This window comes from Cervus canadensis, chromosome 4 (assembly GCF_019320065.1).
Source record: "Cervus canadensis isolate Bull #8, Minnesota chromosome 4, ASM1932006v1, whole genome shotgun sequence".
Taxonomy (NCBI): Eukaryota; Metazoa; Chordata; class Mammalia; order Artiodactyla; family Cervidae; genus Cervus; species Cervus canadensis.
Genome location: NC_057389.1, coordinates 87,821,631 through 87,840,685, shown reverse-complemented (window position 1 = coordinate 87,840,685; position 19,055 = coordinate 87,821,631). Strand labels below are relative to the sequence as shown.

Sequence of the window (19,055 nt, the reverse complement as noted above, 5' to 3'; positions counted from 1 at the left end):
CAAAGTTTGGGGACTTCCCTTGTAGTCCAGTGGTTAGGTCTCCATGCTTCTATGCAGGGGGAATGGTTTTGATCCCTGGTCAGGGAGTTAGGTTTCCCCAAGCTGCATGGTTTGGCCAAAATAAAAAAGTCTGTGTTACATATACTGGCTTAGAAAAATGTTGGAGACGTAGTCACCAGTGCCTGTGTGCCAAGTTGCCTCAGTTGTGCCTGACTCTTTGCAACCCAATGGACCATAATCTGCCAGGCTCCTCTGTCCAGTAGATTCTCCAGGCAAGAATACTGCAGTGGGTTGTCATTTCCTACTCCAGGGGATCTTCCCGACCCAGGAATCAAATCCAAGTCTCCTGCCTCTCCTACTTTGGTAGGTGGGTTCTTTCAACCAGCTCCACCTGGGAAGCCCATAGTCACCCAGAATAAAGCAAAATATTGACACCATCGATGTCCAGGGTCAGCAAACTACTATCACTGTCCAGCCCACTGCCTGGTTTTGTAAATAAAGTTTTATTGACACACAGCCACACTCATTTATTGACATATCACCTGTGACTGCTTTGGGGTTACAAGGAATGGCAGCATCAGATAGTTGTAATAAAGACACTATGGGCCGTAAGACAGACAGTATTTTACTCTCTGGTCCTTCACAGGAAAAACTTTGCTGACTTCTGGCCAATTTGGATAAACAGCAAAGCCAGACCAAAGTGAGTTGAAGACTGAGTGACTGAATAACAATACACCAGCAGGAACGGTTGTTTTAAGACATGGATCAGATGACCACCAAGATGTGTCTGGTGTGGGAACAGCCACGTAACGGATGCTCCAAAAAGTGGGTGTGGGGGTGTGGGGAGGGGTGTGGGAAGATGGGTTGGATGCCTTCTCCCTGTCCAGCTCGGGAGGCCCCAAGAGCATGGACCACTTCTTCCCCCACCCCCACCCCCAGGTGTCCCCAGAGCCTAGACATGCCTAGCACACAGTATGGGTTCAATAAAATTTCTCCCTCTCAGGAGACTAGGACTAAGTGAGGCATTGTGGGGGGGGGGGGGGGCAGACCGAAAGAGTGGGACTTAGCATCTAGATAATTTCATTTCTCTCCCAAGAACCTTTCAGTGAACTTCGGCCTGGAATCCATGCACTGCTTGGGAGATCTAATGATAAAATTCAGGGTGTCCAATGTATCAATGAGGGGGGAAAACCTCATATCTTTATTCTCACTGACTCTAACTGATATTTACCATTTCCTCAATTATGAATGAAGTTCTTGTGGCTTTGTCTCAAGTAGAAAACCACAGGCATTTTCACATCAGGTCACATTGCCCCAGGTGGCTCAAAATACAGTTGACCCTTGTTACTATTGAGAAATCACTGGAGTAATGAGATCTTTTTAATGTGGTGATACACACAGAGGTGGAACCTTAAGTTCTGTTTGTTTGCTTGGGTATAGCTCTATTTCAGAAGTCTTTTTGAAGTTATTGTCTTGCAAGTGTTTGAAAACATTTTTTTATTGTGGTGAAATATAGTAAACATGAAACTTACCTTTTAGCCTTTTTTCTTTTCCCTTTGGTTTTTTTGTTTTGCTGGCACCATGTAACATGTGGGATCTTAGTTCCTAGACTGGGGATCAAAGCCACGCACCCTCCAGTGGAAGCAAGGAGTCCACTGGACCACCAGGGAAGTACCACCTTTTAACCATTTTTAAGTGCAAAGCTCAGTGACAATAAGTACTTTCACTTTGTTGTGAAACCATCCCCACCATCCATCTCCTGGACTTTCTCATCTTCCCAAACTGAAACTCTGTCCCACGAAACACTGACTCCCCATCTCCCTGCTGGTGGCACCTACTACCTACTTTCTGTTTCCATGAATCTGACCCCCCTAGGGACCCTGAGTGGAATCACACAATATTCATCCTTCCCTCTCTAGTTGATCTCACTGAGCACAATATCTTCAAGGTTCATTCACATCGTTGTAGCCTGTGTCAGAATTTCCTTCCTTTTTAAGGTTAAATAATACCTCATTGTGTGGGTAGACCCCATTTTGTTTATCCATTCATTCAAGGATGAATCACTAAGCTGTATTTTTTAAAAAGTATTTTAATAAATATGTTTCATATATATGGCTGAGTCCCTTTGCTGTCCACCTGAAACTATCATAACATTGTTAATCCACTATACTCCATACAAAATAGAAAGTTAAAAAAATGTATTTCAACATCATGGACTTTGTTGTAACCTCCTGTATGGATTTGATTAATCTAACAAATGGTACTTTTAAAATCGAAGTGTTGCTGCTCAGTCACTAAGTTGTGTCTGACTCTTTGAGACCCCATGGATTGTGGCACCCCAGGCTTCCCTGTCCTTCACTATCTCCTGGAGTTTGCTCAGACTCATGTCCATTGAGTTGGTGATACTGTCTAACCATCTCATCCTCTGCTGCCTGCTTCTCCTCCTGCCCTCAGTCTTTCCCAGAATCAAGGTCTTTTCCAATGAGTCGACTCTTCGCATCAGGTGGTCAAAGTATTGGAGCTTCAGCTTTAGCATCAGTCCTTCCAATGAGTATTCAGAGTTGATTTCCTTTAAGATGGACTGGTTTGATCTCCTTGCTGTCCAAGAGACTCAAATTGAAGTATAGTTGATTTACAATGTTGTGTTAGCTTCAGGTGTATAGCATATTGAAAAAAATACATATACTTTTCAGATTCTCTTCCATTATAGGTTATTACAGGATATTGAACATAATTCCCTGTGCTCTACAGTCGAACCATATTAGCTGGTTGGGAACATCCCCTCGAGGAGGGCAAGGCAACCCACTCCAGCATTTCTGCCTGGAGAATCCCATGGACAGAAGAGCCTGGTGGGCTATAGTTGGCAGGCTACGGTCCATAGGTTCGAACAATCAGACACAACTGAAGCGACTTAGCACTCATGAACCTATCTATTAATCCTAATTCCTGGTTAGGAATTAACCCCACCCACACCCCTTTTCCTTTCAGTAACCAGAAGTTTGTTTTTAATAACAAATGGTATTTTGATGAGAGATTCCAGGTGACAAAGGGGCCCAGTAGAAGGTATTATTTATGGCTTTTGTAGGCATCTTCCTCCGTTTAAAAAAAATTACATTTTACAACTTTGTTGGTTTAAAGACACATGTAATCTAAGCTAGATTATATTCATTTTTTTTCTCTTTCTGATTTTAAAAGAAATTAAAACATTTTCACGGGTCCCTCTGAGCACGATGGGCTCTGAGCACTGTGGTTTAACTGTGCCAGATAGATATGTAAGTCCTGCGTCTAGGACCTTCCAAAAGGTTAGGACCCCTGTGATTTTAATTTTATATGTATTTTTTATTACTTTTTTTGTTGTTTGTTTTTGGTTACAAGCTTTAGTTAGTTCTGCTCCCCGTGAATTTTAAAACTTCACGTTTGCCTTGCAAATTTCCTGGTGGTCCTCTGGTTCCGACTCTGCCCTTTCATTGACGAGGGCCCAGGTTCAAGCCCTGCTGAGGATACTAAGATCCCGCTGGGTGACTCGGCCAAAAAATATATATATATATATATATATACACACACACACACACACACACACATATATACAAATATACATACATGCTATCATGCTGTCTGTCCCTCTTCCAACCACAAAAGCGTCCCAAACCCCTCCAGGGTGGCCATGATTCCCACCCTCACCCACGCCCCCAATTATCCCATCCCTTTTGTTCATTTCCTGGAAAACATTAATTACCCATTGAGATGCACTAAATTGTTCTTTCTCACTAGACTGTGGGTCCCCGCGGACAGGGCTTTTGTCCCTGCGGAGCCCCGTGGTGGTCTCCCGCGCCCGGGTCCCCCAGAGGTCCCCAAACGCGGTCTACGTGGCAGCCGGCGGGGCAGAGAGAACTTCGCTGGGGCGCCTCAGGGACTTTCCCGGTCCCGCCGGGAAAGCGTGATCTCACCCGGTTCCTCCCTCCTCGCCGGACGCGGAAGGGGCGGGCGGCGGCCGTGCGCCTGGGGCTACAGGCGGGCCCTCGGCGCTCTGCCATCCGCTGGCGCCACCAGGCCGTCCGGCCACCAACCTCCGCCCCGAGGACGCGAGCGGTGTGGCCGGTAGCCCCCGCGACCCCAGGTAGGTGAGAAGGGGGCGAGGGCCTGGGGGGACAGGAGACCCCCGCAGGCCTGCAGGGGTAGGGGGCCTGGCACCCCGCAACCCTCGCCACGGGTCAAGGCCAGCTGCCCCCCCTGGGAGCTTCGGACGTCCTTGCGATGCATGTTCAGGTCGCCCGCCCCAACGCTGCAGCTCCCCTCCCTGGCCCAAGTCCTCATCCCCCCTACTCTTCCTCAACAGCCTGAGCCCTCCCCAGCAGGCTCTGTTTCCCTCCCTATACCCCTTTCCTCCTCCTCCAAACGGGGCGCTCTCTCTGCCCCAGCCCGGGTTCCTCCTGCTCCGTGATCGCCACTCCCACTGCCCTCTCCTCCAGGGCACTGAATCTCCACTTTTTCCAAGGGCTTCGGGGACCCCTTCCCACGGCGCAGCGCACTTCTTTCAGTGGGTCTCATCCATCAGATGGGTTCCGTCCCATTCAGAATGAATCCGGGAATGATCAGCTCCTCATTCCCTAGACCTTCCCGTGGGGTACGGGGGTCGTTGGTACTGGCCCAGGATTGGATCCAGGTCAGCTCAGTTGTGGCTGCTGGCACCACTCAGGGCCCGGCTGGCCCCAGACCTTCTTCCTGGCACCTGTACTCCTACCCTCTCCTTGTGGCTGAGCAGGGGTTTGAGGGAGGGGCACCCCCTGTGACCTGGGCAGGCTGAGGTGTGGGTTCCAGAGTTTGGGGGAAAATTGATGGAAGCCCCAGGCTCCAGAGCCTGCCTGGGCTTCTGTGTCCTCCTCCGAATTAGGGCCATTCATTCATCCTTCAACAAACATTTATGAAGCACCTGCTGTGTGCCAGTAGACACTGTTCAGTACGTTGGGCACACAGTAGGGGCCAAATAGTGTCCTCATGGAACCACAGTGGGCAGAAACTGTGACCCATGTGTGTGCTAAGTGCAGAGGGCAGGTATCTGATCCCTTCTTTAGTGGACAGGCTTGATAATTCCTCAGATCCAGGCGTGGGAAGGGGACTGCACATAGTAGGTGCTCAGTGAATAAAGGGGGCTTTATTGTGATGGCTCAGATGGTAAAGCATCTGCCTGCAATGCAGGAGATGCGGGTTTGATCCCTGGATCCAGAAAGTTCCCCTGGAGAAGGGAATGGCAACCCACTCCAGTATTCTTGCCTGGAGAATCCCATGGACAGAGGAGTCTGGTGGGCTACAGTCCATGGGGTCGCAAAGAGTCAGATAGGACTTAGCAACTAACGCCCGCAATGAATAAAGGCAAGGACCCTGTAGCCAGGCTGTCTGGTTTAAATTCCTGCCTCTTTGCTTTCTACCGGTGTGATCCTGGGCAAGTCACTCAGCCTCTCTGTGCCTCCCTTTACCCCTGGTTAACAGGCAGTTTTTGAAGGAGTCTTAACTCAGAGGCTTGGCTTTTGCTTTGCAGAATGCCTGGCATCTAGCAGGTGCTCAAGAAACATTTATTGAATAAATGCCCCTTGAGTCTCCTACACATTTTCCAGAGATAGTCTGGTTATGTTTTAACTTTCATATCTCTTGGAACTTTAAAAAAAAAATTTCTTTCTTTAAAAAAATATTTATTTGACTGTACCAGCTCTTAGTTGAGGCAGCCGGGATGTTGGGTCTTGGTGGCAGCATGCAGGATCTTTAGTTGCAGCAAGCAAAAATCCTGGTTGCAGCGTGTGGAATCCAGTTCCCTGACAAGGGATCGAACCCGGGCTCCCTGCATTGGGAGTGCATAGTCCTAGCCACTGGACCACCAAGGAATGCTTTATTATATTGTTACTCTAAACTCTCATACATGACAAGGGCCCCTTTCCTGCTGGTTTTACACACAAGGAAACTGAGGCTGAAAAACAGGCTCCTACAACCTGGCAGGTGGCAGAAGAGCCAGGTTCCCTACTCTTGTGGCTGCTCCACTGCCGCCCAGGCGCCCGCCGTCAAGTGTGAGGTGGACTTTGCCCTGGAGGCCGTGGAAGGTAGGGCAGCAGGAAAGCCAGGTTTCCTGAAGGCTGGGGTGACCGCTGGGCAGGGCATATTGAGTGAATGGGGAACATGCTGGGGGAGACAGTGTCTAGGGAGGGGGCACTGAGTCTGGGCTCAGGCTGGCAGACAGGGGGATGGAGAAGAAGCAGGGTGTGATTTTAGGCAATTTGCCAGGAGGGCAAGCAGGAGTGGTCGTGCCTGGCTGGTTCTCAGCCTGGCTGTGCTGTGCGCTTTTGTACAAACGCAGCCCTGAGCCTCTGCTGCGGGGGCCTCTAGCTCAGGGGCCTCAGCTGGGTCAGGGGGCCAGGGTGGGGCAATCATCATGCACTTGAAGGCTCGTGGAGCAGTCAGGATGTGCTAGGCATTGGTCTGTACCATCTCTACATGCATTAGACCTATGGCAGCCCTCGTAGGAAGGGCTTATCTTTGTACCCAATCCACAGAGGTGGAGACTGAAGCACCGACATGTATATGGCCAGTCCAAGATCATAACCTGGAGGCAATACAGCTGAGATCTGAGCCCCAAGGGCACACTCTCTCTGACTGCTCTCTGTTGCCCTGGAGGTGACTCATTTCAGAAAGGTGTCCTGTAAAAGGGGACAGCCTTTGGCTCTGAGATGAGCGCAGCCAGCACGGTCTTGCTGACCGTCCGAATTCCAAGAGAACCCAAAATATCTGAGTTTCACACACAATCTCCTCTGTTCAACGTTGGCAGCTATTTCAGATTGACTTCTCACACTGTTGCTGGTGTAGTAGGGAGTTGGTAAGTTTCATTTTTCCTTTTTAGCATTAATTTTAAGATTTTTTTGTTTAATGTGGACCATTTTTAAAAGTCTATTGACTGTTACAACATGGCTTCTGTTTCACATCTTGGTCTTTGGCCATGAGGTTATGTGGGATCTTAGCTCCCAAACTGAGGATCGAACCTGTACACCCTTCATTGGAAGGTGAAGTCTTAACCACTGGACCACCAGGGAAGTCCCTCCTTTTAATATTTTATAGACATAGAACCTGAATTCAGAATAGGACACAGATCCTAAGTACTGAACTTGAATTTTCAGAGTGAACACTGCATGAAATAGAACTTAATATCCAGCCCCCATCGTGTCCCATCCTTCACACTATATCAGCTGTTGCCCTTTATCAATTAAAAATTGGAGGGTGCATGTCAACACGTGTCTGATTTTTTTATCTTTTTTAAAATTAATTTTTATTGGAGTATAGTTGATTTACAATGTTGTGTTAGTTTCAGGTGTACCAGAAAGTGAATCAATTCTACATATACATATATCCACTCTTTTTCTTTTTTTTAAGCTTCTGTCCCCGTATACGTCATTACAGAGTACTGAATAGAGTCCCCTGTGATTTTTTGCTTTTTAAGTTACTATACACACAGCTGTTTCTAGGAGCCACTGAGAGGTGGAAAGAAAGTTGATCCAAGGGTCAAAACTTCAAGTAATTTTGATATTTCAATAAGTTTTGGCTGACTTGTGGTCCCATCTGAAAGTAAGATTGTTGTCCTTTTTAATCCCATTTTGTTGATGATGGTGAGCTCACATCAGAGGTAGGAGAAAGGATACACTTTGCCTTTTTCTTACTGCTCACTTGTGCCTGCACTATGGCAAGTTGTCTGTCTTCCACTTTCCTCCAGGACTATGCTGGCCATGAGCTCATTTCATGGGCTATTTTAATTATAACTAGATAAGTCTGTTTCTTAGGCCATGTAACCAGGTCCATGGAAGCTGGAATCTCTGGTGATATGCTTTGGAGACCACAGGGTTAATGGGTTTAGATTCAGGCAGCCTGGCTTCCAGTCCACCTGTGCTCCTTACATACCTTTTCTCATACTAATTCTCCCCCCGCCCCAATATTTATTATTTATTTATTTGGCTGCACTGGGTCTTAGGACTTTAGTTCCCTCACCAGGGATCAAACCTGGGCCCCCTGCATTGGGAGCACAGAGTTTTGACCACTGGACCACCACGGAAGTCCCATTCTTGTACTAATTCTTCAAGATCTAGTATGTATTTTTTCAGGTCTCGATTCAAACTCTCTTTTTTATATATATGTATATAGTTTAAGTGAAATCTGAGCCTACTGAAACAAAGTTGGGTTTAACGGGGTGAAATTTTTTCTTTTTTCACACTGCCCAACTTTTCCATTTTAATGAATTAAAATTGAATAAAATGTAGTATTTACTCTCTCCCCGGCAGCTTGTAGCCACATTTCCAGTGCTCAGTAGCCACACAGAGCTGGGACTGCCATCACAAAGTCCCTCAGGTGTGGAGCTTAAACACCAGAAATTTATACTCTCATGGTCTGGAAGCTGGACGTCCAAGGTGAAGGTGTAGGCGGGGCTGGTTCCCTCTGAGGCCTCTCTCCTTGGCTTGCAAATGGCTGTCTTCTCCCTCCATGTCCTCAAGAGATCCTCAAGAGATCCTCTGTCCTCAAGGGTGTCTGTGTCCTAACCCCATTTTATAAGGACACCAGTCTTATCGGATTGGGCTTCCCAAGTGGCTCAGTGGTAAAGAATCCACCTGCAATGCAAGAGATGCAGGAGACTAGGTTTGATTCCTGGGCGGGAAGACCCGCCCCCCAGAGAAGGAAACAGCAACCCACTCCAGTATTCTTGCCTGGAGAATCCCATGGACAGAGGAGCCTGGCAGGCTACAGTCCGTGGGGTTGCAGAGAGTAGGACATGACTGAGTGACTGAGCGTGCGTGCGCGCACGCGCGCGCACACACACATGCACACACACACACTTAATGGATTAGGGCCCCACCCTAGTACCTCATTTTAACTTGATTACCTCTGTAAAGTTCCCATCTCCGCTATGGTAACATCCTGAGGTCCTAGGGGTTAGAGTTTTAACATTTAAACTGGGAAAGGGGGACCCAATTCAATTAATGACAGCCAGTTAGGATTCCCTGGTGGTCCAGTGATTAAGACTCTCTGCTTCCAGTGCAGGGAGCAAGGATTCAGTGCTTGGTCAGGAAACTAAGATTCTGAATGCTGCATGGCACGGCCAAAACTAACCAAAAAAACCCCAACCAGTTACGCTCCATAATAATTATATGGGCTAGTGTGTGTTTCAGTCATATCCAGCTCTTTTCGATCCTATGGACTATAGCCCACCAGGCTGCTCTGTCCATAGGATTCTCCAGGCAAGAATACTGGAGTGGGTTGTTATTTCCTTCTCCAGGGGATCTTTCTGACCCAGGGAATGAACCCACGTCTCTTATGTCTCCGGCGATGACAGGCAGGTTCTTTATCACTAGCACCACCTGGAAAGCCCACATGGGCTCCAGTGACAGGCATTTTGGTTTTAGGATTAGAAACACTAGTGTCATAGCACTGTTCTGCCCATCCCTAACTGTGCAATCTAAGTTTGCCCCTCCATGGAATGGAAAAAGAAAAATCATATACCTCTTTTGTAGCCCAGGTGTTGGCAGACTTTTTCTGGAAAGGATGAGAGCATCTATTGTCATCTGTAGGGGCTACATGGTCTCTGTGGCAGCTACTCAGCTGAAAGCAGCCCTGGGCCCCAGGTCAATGAGTGAGCGTGCTTGTGTTCCAGGACAACTCCACAAAAACAGCCTGTGGGCTGGGCTTTGTGATCCTTGTCCTAGGCAGTTGTACACAGTGTCATCATGTGTACAAGCAAGCTTGACCAAAAATCTGATGGAGGAGAGGGAGTGAGCTGCGGGGATACACAGGGGAAACAGTGTTCCAGGCACAGGAGCAGCCAGTGCAAAGGCCTTGAGATAGGACCATGTCTGGCAAGTTTGAAGGACAGCAGGAAGGACAGTGTGGCAATCAAGAAATATAATATACTAGGTTTGGACTTCCCTAGTGGTCCAATGGTTAAGACTCTGTGCCTCCACTGCAGGGGGTGCAGGTTTGATTCCTGGTTGGGGAAACTAAGATCCCACATGTGGTGCGGTGTGGCCAAAAAAATAAATACACTTGTTTTGTATATAATGTGTATATATATGGCTTCCCAGGTGACTCAGTGGTAAAGAATCTGTCTGCCAATGCAGAAGGCCTAGGTTTGATCCCTGGATCGGGAAGATCCCCTGGAGAAGGAAATGACAACCCACTCCAGTATTCTTGCCTGGAAAATCCCATGGACAGAGGAGCCTGGCGGCTACAGTCCATGGGGTCACAAAGATTTGGACACAACTGAGCATGTATTTTTTATATACATATACCTACTTTGTTGCCATATATTTGCTTTTAACAGAATTAAAAACATTTATGAAAAAAAAGGAACTCTTTGCAGTAATATATGGCTCATATTTAGTCTTTATGGAAAAATAATTCAGAAACCAAGGAAGCACATAAGCAATACTTGTTCTCCTTTTTATAGTTATGACTCTACTTTTTAAAAAAATATTTCTTTATATATTATTTATTTGGTCATGCTGGGTCTTAGTTGCAGCATGTGGGATCTAGTTCCCTGACCAGGGATTGAACCTGGGCCCCTGTACTGAGAGCTTGGAGTCTTAGCCACTGGACTACCAGGGAAATCCCTTTTCTATTGACAAATGAAGCACTGAAATGTTGACCTTCAGTCTAGTGGACAGAAGTGGTTTTGTCACTTTGCTTTTGTCATATATTATATATAATAATAGTATTTTATGTACAGTTTATAAATTGGACTGGATTGTCAGCTCCAAGAGGGAAGAGTATTCCTTTTTTATTCTTCTTTCTGTCCTGATATGATCAGTAGTGTCCAATACATGGCAAATGCTGGAAAATTACCTTTTGAATGAATAAATGAATGTTATCTATGTATACTTTCCTCCTCTTCACAGACTTCCTTTATTACTTGCAATAAATATGTTTAGTGTTTTTACTCTGTGGATGGCACAATAGTTTGCTTGAAATGTGAGCAAATGTGGTCCCGCTGAGCCCATTTGCCTTCTTGGCAATACGCATGAGGCAAGGCCACCGCATTTAGACAGGTTGAGGTGGTTCTAGGTTTTCGAGTTAAAGCCCAAGTGCCCTCTCCCCTACACCCCCAGTCCCACAAGACCCTGCATGACCTGCCCGTCCCCTCCCTGCCCTCTCCTCCTTCCTCTCTCCTCCTTGCTCACTCTGCTGCAGCTACACAGGCCTCTTCGATGCTCCTCAAACACACCAGACAAAGTCCAGCCCCAGGGCCTTTGCACAGGCTGTTCCCTCTGCCCGAATCTCTCTTCCCTTAGATGTTCGATGGGTGACTTTCTCCCCATGTTTGTGTCCTGTTGAAATCTCTCTTCTCATTAAGACCTTCCTAAGCCATGTTGTTTAAAACTGCACACGGGACTTCCCTTGTGCTCCACTTGCTAAGTCTCTGTGTTCCCAATGCAGGGGTCCCAGGTCAGGGAAGTAGATCCCACATGCCACAACTAAAGATCCTGTGTACCACAACTAAGACCTGGTGCAGCCAAATAAATAAATATTAAAAACAGAACAAAACTGCACACACCCACCCCTTAATTCTTGGAGACCATGACCCTCCTCCCCTCCTTGTTTTTCAGTGGCATTTATACAGTATAAATGTGATATACCGTGAATTTCACTCATGTCTCTGTTGACCACTTGTCCCCCCCCACTAGGAAGTCAGCTCCATTTTTTGGGATCTCTGTTATTTCTCCATCCCCATAAGCATTTCAACATGTCAGGCCACTTCAATTTTCAAAAACAACTAGACACTGCTCACCTCCTCGTGGGTTTCCCCCAGCACCACCTCACCCTCTGCCCCTTCTTGCCAACTTCTCCTCTGCCCACTCTGCCCAGTCACATCTCCCTCCACCCTCCACCCTCTGGCTCTCTCTGCTCTGTGCCTGGCTTTCCTGGAATCATTGACCTTTGTCCTGGGCCCTATGACATTTGCTCAAAATGAATTTGAAAAAAAAAAAAAAGCTGAGTCATTTATACAGTGACGTCTGTGATTTGTCAGTCAAGGGGGTTGATGGATGAATCAGCTCCTGATCCAGATCAGGGATCCTCCACGTCAGGGCTTTTCAGCATCTAGGGCCGGGTCATTCTCTCCGGGACAGGGGAGTCGTCCTGGGAGCTGTGGGATGTTGAACTGCATCCCTGGCACCTACCCGCCCAATGCCAGAAGCCTCCTTCAATGCAGTTGTGACAACCAGAACTGTCCCCAGATGTTTCCAAGTGTCCCCTGGGGGGATAGAGTTGTCCATGGTGGAGATGCACTGGTTTTGGGCTCTTGGGGGAGGGGGTCTCATCATGGGCACCAGGGTGGAACTGGCAGTGGCATAGTTGAGGGGCAAAGAAAGTGTTCTTAGCCCCCTGGACTGGAAATGAGGCTGTGCATTTTTACAGGTCTGAATGTGATATACCTTGAGCACATGGGGACTTAAATTTGGGGGTTTGGGACACTTTTCATGGTGTCTTGTTCTGTGCCCTTGGGAGAAACCTTCTCTCTGTGCGTGCTTTTTTTTTTTTTTGCCACACCACGTGGCTTATGGGATCTTAGTTCCCTGTGCTGCGCTAAGTTGCTTCCATTGTGTCTGGCTCTTTGTGACCCCCATGGACTGTAGCCCGCCAGGCTCCTCTGTCCATGGGGTTCTCCAGGCAAGAATACTGGAGTGGGTTGCTATGCCCTCCTCCAGGGGATCTTCCCGACCCAGGGATCAAACCCAGGTCTCCTGCGTCTCCTGCATTGCAGGTGGGTTCTTTATCACTAGTGCCACCTGGGAAGCCCTTAGTTCCCTGACCAGGGATCAAACCCAGGCCCCCCTGCAAGTGGAAGCGCTGAGTCCTAACCATTGGACCACAAGGAAAGTCCCTCTTTGCCTGTTTTCTTTTATTTATTTTTGGCTGTACTGGGTCTTTGTTGCCGCACGGGGGCGTCCTCTAGTTGTGCCGAGCAGGGGGTACTCTAGTTGTTAGTCACTGAGGTGGCTTCTCTTGTGGAGCACAGGCTCTGGGCACTCAGGCCTCAGTAGTTGCAGCCAAGGGCTTAATTGCTCTGAGGCATGTGGGATCTTCACGGACCAAAGATTGAACCTGTGTCTCCTGCGCTGGCTGTGCTTTGCTGTGCTTATTCACTCAGTTGTGTCCGACTCCTTTCAACCCCATGGACTGTAGCCCACCAGGCTCCTCTATCCATGGGGATTCTCCAGACAAGAATACTGGAGTGGGTTGCCATGCCTTTCTCCCAGAGATCTCCTGCATTGCAGGTAGATTCTTTACCATCTGAGCCACCAGGAATACTGGAGGCTCAGAGAATACTCCAAGAATACTGGAGTGGGTAGCCTATCTCTTCTGCAGAGGATCTTCCCGACCTAGGAATTGAACCAGGGTCTCCTGCCTTGCAGGTGGATTCTTTACCAGCTGAGCTACCAGGGAAGCCCCCTGCACTGACAGGCAGATTCTTAACCACTGTGCCACCAGGGAAGTCCTGTGCCTGTTTTCTTTTCTTTTTTTTTTTTTTTTTAGGGGATGAAACAAATACGTTTATTTCAACACAGATAGCTCTAGAAGGAGTATGCTGTGCTGTGCTTAGTCGCTCAGTTGTGTTCAACTCTTTGTGACCCCACGGACTGTAGCCCATCAGGCTCCTCCATCCATGGGGATTCTCCAGGCTGTGCCTGTTTTCTTATCAACAGTGTTGGAAGGAAATCTTGTCAGTGTCATATATTCACTGATTCATTCATTCAACAAGTATTTATTAGGACCTTCTCCATGATTCCACAACCCCTCACCCTCTGATGCTCCTGTTGGTTGGGAAGTGAAAGTGAGATTCGCTCAGTCAAGTCAGACTCTGTGACCCCATGGACGTCCATGGAATTCTCTAGGCCAGAATACTGGAGTGGGTAGCCTTTCCCTTCTCCAGGGGATCTTCCCAACCCAGGGATCGAACCCAGGTCTCCTGCATTGCGGGTAGATTCTTTACCAGCTGAGCCATAGGGAAGCCCAAGAATATTGGAGTGGGTAGTCTATCCCTTCTCCAGCGGATATTCCCCACCCAGGAATTGAACTGGGGTCTCCTGCATTGCAGGCAGATTCTTTACCAACTGAGCTATCAGGAAAGCTGGTGGTTGGGAGGCAGACAGAAAATGTAAAAGGTTTAACACACAGGAAATGGTCACCCGGTGGCCAGTTCTGTTGTGGGGGGACATGGAGAAGACAGACTGGGATAGAGAACCAGGGTGGTCATGGAGGGCTCCCTGAGGTGGTGTCATTGTACCTGGGGGCTGATGATGAGATTTGGGTCACCCAGGCAAAGGTCTCGGTGCTCCAAGCAGAGGGAATGGTGTGTGCAAAGAGCCTGTGGTGGGAACCAACTGGGCATTTTTCAAGAAATGGAGAGAAGAGGAAAGAGCCTCCAAAGGGCTTGGCAGCAGTGTTAGTCATAGACCTGACCCTCTGTCATGATTAACTTCATAGTAATAATGAAACATGTATCAGTTAGCTATTGCTACATAACAAATTACCCCAGAACTTTGTGGCTTCAAAACACAAACATTTATTATCTCACACAGTTTCTGAATATTAGGAATCTGGGGGTCAGATGAGCTGGATGCTTCTGTCTCTAGGTCTCTGATGAACTTGCAGTCTGGCTGTCTTCCTGGCTGCATCATCTGAAGACTCAACTGGGGCTGGATTCTGAGATCGCCACCCCCATGTGGCTGGTGGTGAGAAGCCTCAGTTCCTCCCCAGGTGGGCCCCTTACATCGTGGTTTACCCCTGACAGAGTGACAGACAGAGTGACTAAGAAGGTAGCCAGTGTCTTTTATTTATTTTTTTAAATTATATTTATTTTGGCTGTACCATATGGCATGTGAGATCTTAGTTCCCCAACTAGGGATCGAACTCACACCCCCTGCAATGGAAACGCAGAATCTTAACCACTGGATTGCCAGGGAAATCCCAAGCCAGTGTCTTTCATAACCTAATGTCACAAGTGACGCCTCATCACTTCTACCATATTCTGTCAATCTCACAGAACTCTAGGACCACATTGGAAGGACTACCCCGGACTGTGAATACCAGGATGTGGGGTCACTGGGGTCGCCTAGGAGACTGACTCTTCCTGAGTGACATGTACTGAGCACCTGCTGGCTTCCATTCATGGGACTCAGAGTTTTCCTCTCTGAGTTATGTTAACGCTACTCAGCTCCCTGAAACACTTCCATAAGTGGGCTTATTAGCAGCTTACTAGGCAGTGTAGTCTTGTGGTTAAGCACATTAGCCCCAGCCTCTGGAACCAGACAACTGGGGTTCAAATCCCAGCTCTGGGATTTCCCTGGCAGTTCAACAGTTAAGACTGGATGCTTTCACCTCGGGGGCGCAGTTTCCATCCCTGGCTGGGGAACTAAAATCTCACATGCCATGTGACAAAAAGTCAAACAAACAACTAAACAAACAAACCCCAGATCTCTCACTGGCTGTGACTTGGGGCAAATGACTTCACTTCTCTGGCTTACCTTTTTCCTCTGTGAATGGAAAAAAACATTAGTTGCTCAGTCGTGTCTGACCCTTTTTGACTTCATGGACAATAGCCCGCCAGGCTCCTCTGTCCGTGGGATTCTCCAGGCAAAGATACTGGAGTGGGTAGCCATTTCCTTCTCCAGAGGATCTTCCTGGGAATGGCTACCCACTCCAGTATTCTTGCCTGCAGACTTTCCAATTGTGGCACTTGGGCTTCAGAGCCTGGGCTCAGTAGCTCTGCTGCAGGTGGAATCTTAGTTCCCCGATCAGGGATCAAACCCACATCCCCTGCATTGGAAGGCAGTTTCTGAACCACTGGGCCACCAGGGCAGTCCGGGTCTGCAGGGTTTTGGCGGCACTGGGGTGGGGGTGGGGGTGGGGGGGGGTATGTGTGTGACGTCTGGACTGCCTTTCAGAGCCCCCTTTCTGGTGATAAGCATGTCTTTCTGCTTCACAGGTCTGCTCTACAGTCCCCAAGGGGCCTGGTACCCGTGAGCAGGGTGGAGACACCAGGCTTGCAGCGCAGCGGGGCGGCGTGCAGAACATGACTTCATCATCCAGTGCTTCTCCCGCAGCCGCTGGAGGCCACGCCCACCTGAGCCCATGGCCTGCGCGGGCCCTTCGCTCTCTGCCGCCTTTGACATTCTAGGCGCCGCGGGTCAGGACAAGCTCTTGTATCTTAAGCACAAACTGAAGACTCTGAGGCCCGGCTGCCGGGGGGCATACCTCCTGCACGCCATGGTGCTCCTGAAGCTGGGCCAGGAGACCGAGGCCAGGATCTCCTTGGAGGCGCTGAAGGCGGATGCGGTGGCCCAACTGGTGGCCCGCCAGTGGGCTGGTGTGGACAGCACCGAGGCCCCAGAGGAGCCCCCAGACCTGTCCTGGGCTGTTGCCAGGGTGTACCACCTTCTCGCCGAGGAGAAGCTGTGTCCCGCGCCTATGCGGGAGGAAGCCTACCGGGCAGCCCTCCGCGCTTTCAGCTCCAGGGACGACCTCAAGCTGGGGGAGCTCCAGGAAGAGGCCCGGGACCGGTGCGGATGGGACGTCCTTGAGGATCTGGGAGGAGTCCAAACACTGCGCTCCAGCTCCGATCTGGGCTGCCTCCCGCCCTCCTCGGCCTCACCTTCCCGGACGCGCAGCGACCCGCGGCCCATAGAGCATCTTTCGGGCTGGAGCAGAGCGTGTTCCCTGAGATCCACTGGCAGCCCGGCCTCCCTGGCCAGCAACTTGGAAATCAGTCAGTCGCCCACCATGGCCCTCCTCAGCGTGCACCACAACCTCCATGGGCCCAGCAAGCTGTGTGACCATCCCCAGGCCAGCGTGGTGCCCGAGCCCGCCCCTTTGGGTTGCCAGGAACCGGAGGAGATGAGCTGGCCCCCATCGGTGGAGGCTGCCGGCTCCCCAGTGCGGCGGAGCAGCCCAGGCCCAGGGCTTCCCGAGGTGACCACGGATGCCTGCCCCGCCAGCCCACACGACCTTCCAGAAGTGCCGGAAATCAGCGCCCACTATCCGGTGGAGTGTACGGATGTGCCAGCGGCCCCAAAATCTCTCCCTTCACCTTCCAAAAACGCCTGCCTAGTCACAGATCAGACGCCAGTCCAACTTTCAGAGGAAGACACCGCTTACCTGTCGGCTCAGCCACGCCCACCGACTCCTTCCATGCCCCAAACATCCCCGTCCTTTCCTTCCCCATCGATGTCTCCCTTTCCTTCTCCATCGACCTCTCCTAAGTCTCACCCGACCGCTCCTAAGGCTCACTCGACCCCTCCTAAGGCTCACTCGACCCCTCCTAAGGCTCACCCGACCTCTCCTAAGGCTCACCCGATCGTCTGGAACCCAGAGCCCTCTCCTGCGGAGCTGGAGTCGTCCGAGCAGAAATTCTATAACTTCGTGGTGCTCCACGCGAGTGCAGATGAGCACATCGCACTGCGCGTGCGCGAGAGGCTGGAGGCGCTGGGCGTGCGAGATGGGGCCACGTTCTGCGAGGATTTCCAGGTCCCCGGGCGTGGTGAGCTGCACTGCCTGCAGGACGCCCTAGACCACTCGGCCTTCATCATCCTGCTGCTCACCTCCAACTTCGACTGCCGCCTGAGTCAGCATCAGACGAACCAGTCTCTGATGCGCAGCCTTACGCGCCATGGATGGCAGGACTGCGTGATCCCCTTCCTGCCCCTGGAGACTTCCCTGGCCCAGCTCAGCCCCAGCACATCTAGCCTGCTTACCGGCCTGGTGTGGCTGGACGAGCACTCCAAGATCTTCGCCAGGAAGGTGACCAACACCTTCAAGCCCCAGATGCTGCGGGCCCGCAAGGCCAAGTGGAGGAAGGACCAGGATGCCCGGGCGCTACGGGAACAGAGCCAGCAGCTGGAAAGTGAGCGGCAGCACGCAGCGGCGTGGGGCGCGGCGTACTCGGCTTACGTCCACAGCTACCTGGCCTACCAGACGCAGGTGGAGAATCTCCAGGTCGCTTTGGCGAACTACATGCCATTTGGGACTCAGCTGCCCTTTGGGGGACAGGGGTCCCTGGGAACCCCACCATCACCCTTTCCCACCCTGCCGGGTCATCAACCGCCGCTCCTACCTCCTTGGCTGGGGGGCACGCCCCCACCGATCTTCCCGCAGCCCCTGCCGACCTTTCCGCAACCTCCGCCGACCTTTCCGCAACCCCCGCCGACCTTTCCGCAGCCCCCGCCGGCCTTTCCGCAACCCCCGCCGGCCTTCTCACAGCCCCCGCCGGCCTTCTCACAGCCCCCGGACTTCCCACAGGCACCACCTGCGCACCCTCAGAGCTCTGGGCACCAGCCCCTCATCATACACCATGCACAGATGGTCCAGCTGGGGGTAAACAACCACATGTGGAATCAGAGAGGGACCCAGGCACCCGAGGACAAGACGCAGGAAACGGAATGACCTAGTGACTGGACCTGATGACCTTGGCTTTGACCCCCCCCCCGCCCCCCACAATCTCTAGAGGGCGGTGGAACACGGGGTCGTTTGCTACTTTCAGGACACTGCCAGGGGAGAACTTCCATCTCAGGAAATAGGGCAAAATGGGCCCCATGACTTTCTGGCCCTGGAGGTGGCCAGAACTGGATGTGAATTTACCAATTCTCTCTCTTCCCCTCTCTCTAGATGGTGGTGATGGGGAATGAGCTGGGGGTATGGGTATGGTGTTTCAATTGTAATAAATATTTATTGAATGCTTTGATAGCACCATTGTACTCAGGAAGGCCTGCTCCTTGCCATTTGTCAAGATAAAAACGTGGCTAGTGGGACTTCCCTGGTGGTCCAGTAGTTAAGACTCTCTGCTTCCAATGCAGGGGGCGTGGGTTCCATACCTTGTCAGCAAACTGAGATCCCACATGCCAAGCTGTGTGGCTAAAAGCAAAACAAAAAACAGAGTAGGTGGCTACTATTGCCATAAAAGGAACAGGAGCTGAAAATTTGGTTTTACTTCATTCGTCAGGATGTAGTCGCATGGGCCATCCCCAGCTTGGAGGGAAGGTGGG

At 50.2% G+C, this 19,055-nt stretch overlaps 1 protein-coding gene across 2 annotated transcripts; it reads left to right on the top strand.

The window, feature by feature from the left end:
- The first annotated feature begins 3,970 nt into the window (after window positions 1–3,970).
- TICAM1 (toll like receptor adaptor molecule 1) lies at window positions 3,971–18,756 on the top strand. 2 transcript variants are annotated; one of them, XM_043466271.1, is made up of 3 exons: window positions 3,991–4,117; window positions 14,652–14,775; window positions 16,004–18,756. In XM_043466271.1, the coding sequence occupies exon 3, from the start codon at window positions 16,150–16,152 to the stop codon at window positions 18,454–18,456; it is 2,307 nt and encodes a 768-aa protein (XP_043322206.1). In that variant the 5' UTR covers window positions 3,991–4,117; window positions 14,652–14,775; window positions 16,004–16,149; the 3' UTR covers window positions 18,457–18,756. The 2 variants fall into 2 exon arrangements, with proteins under 2 accessions (XP_043322205.1, XP_043322206.1); XM_043466270.1 differs by lacking the exon at window positions 14,652–14,775 and having other exon boundaries at window positions 3,971–4,117.
- The last annotated feature ends 299 nt before the right edge of the window (window positions 18,757–19,055 follow it).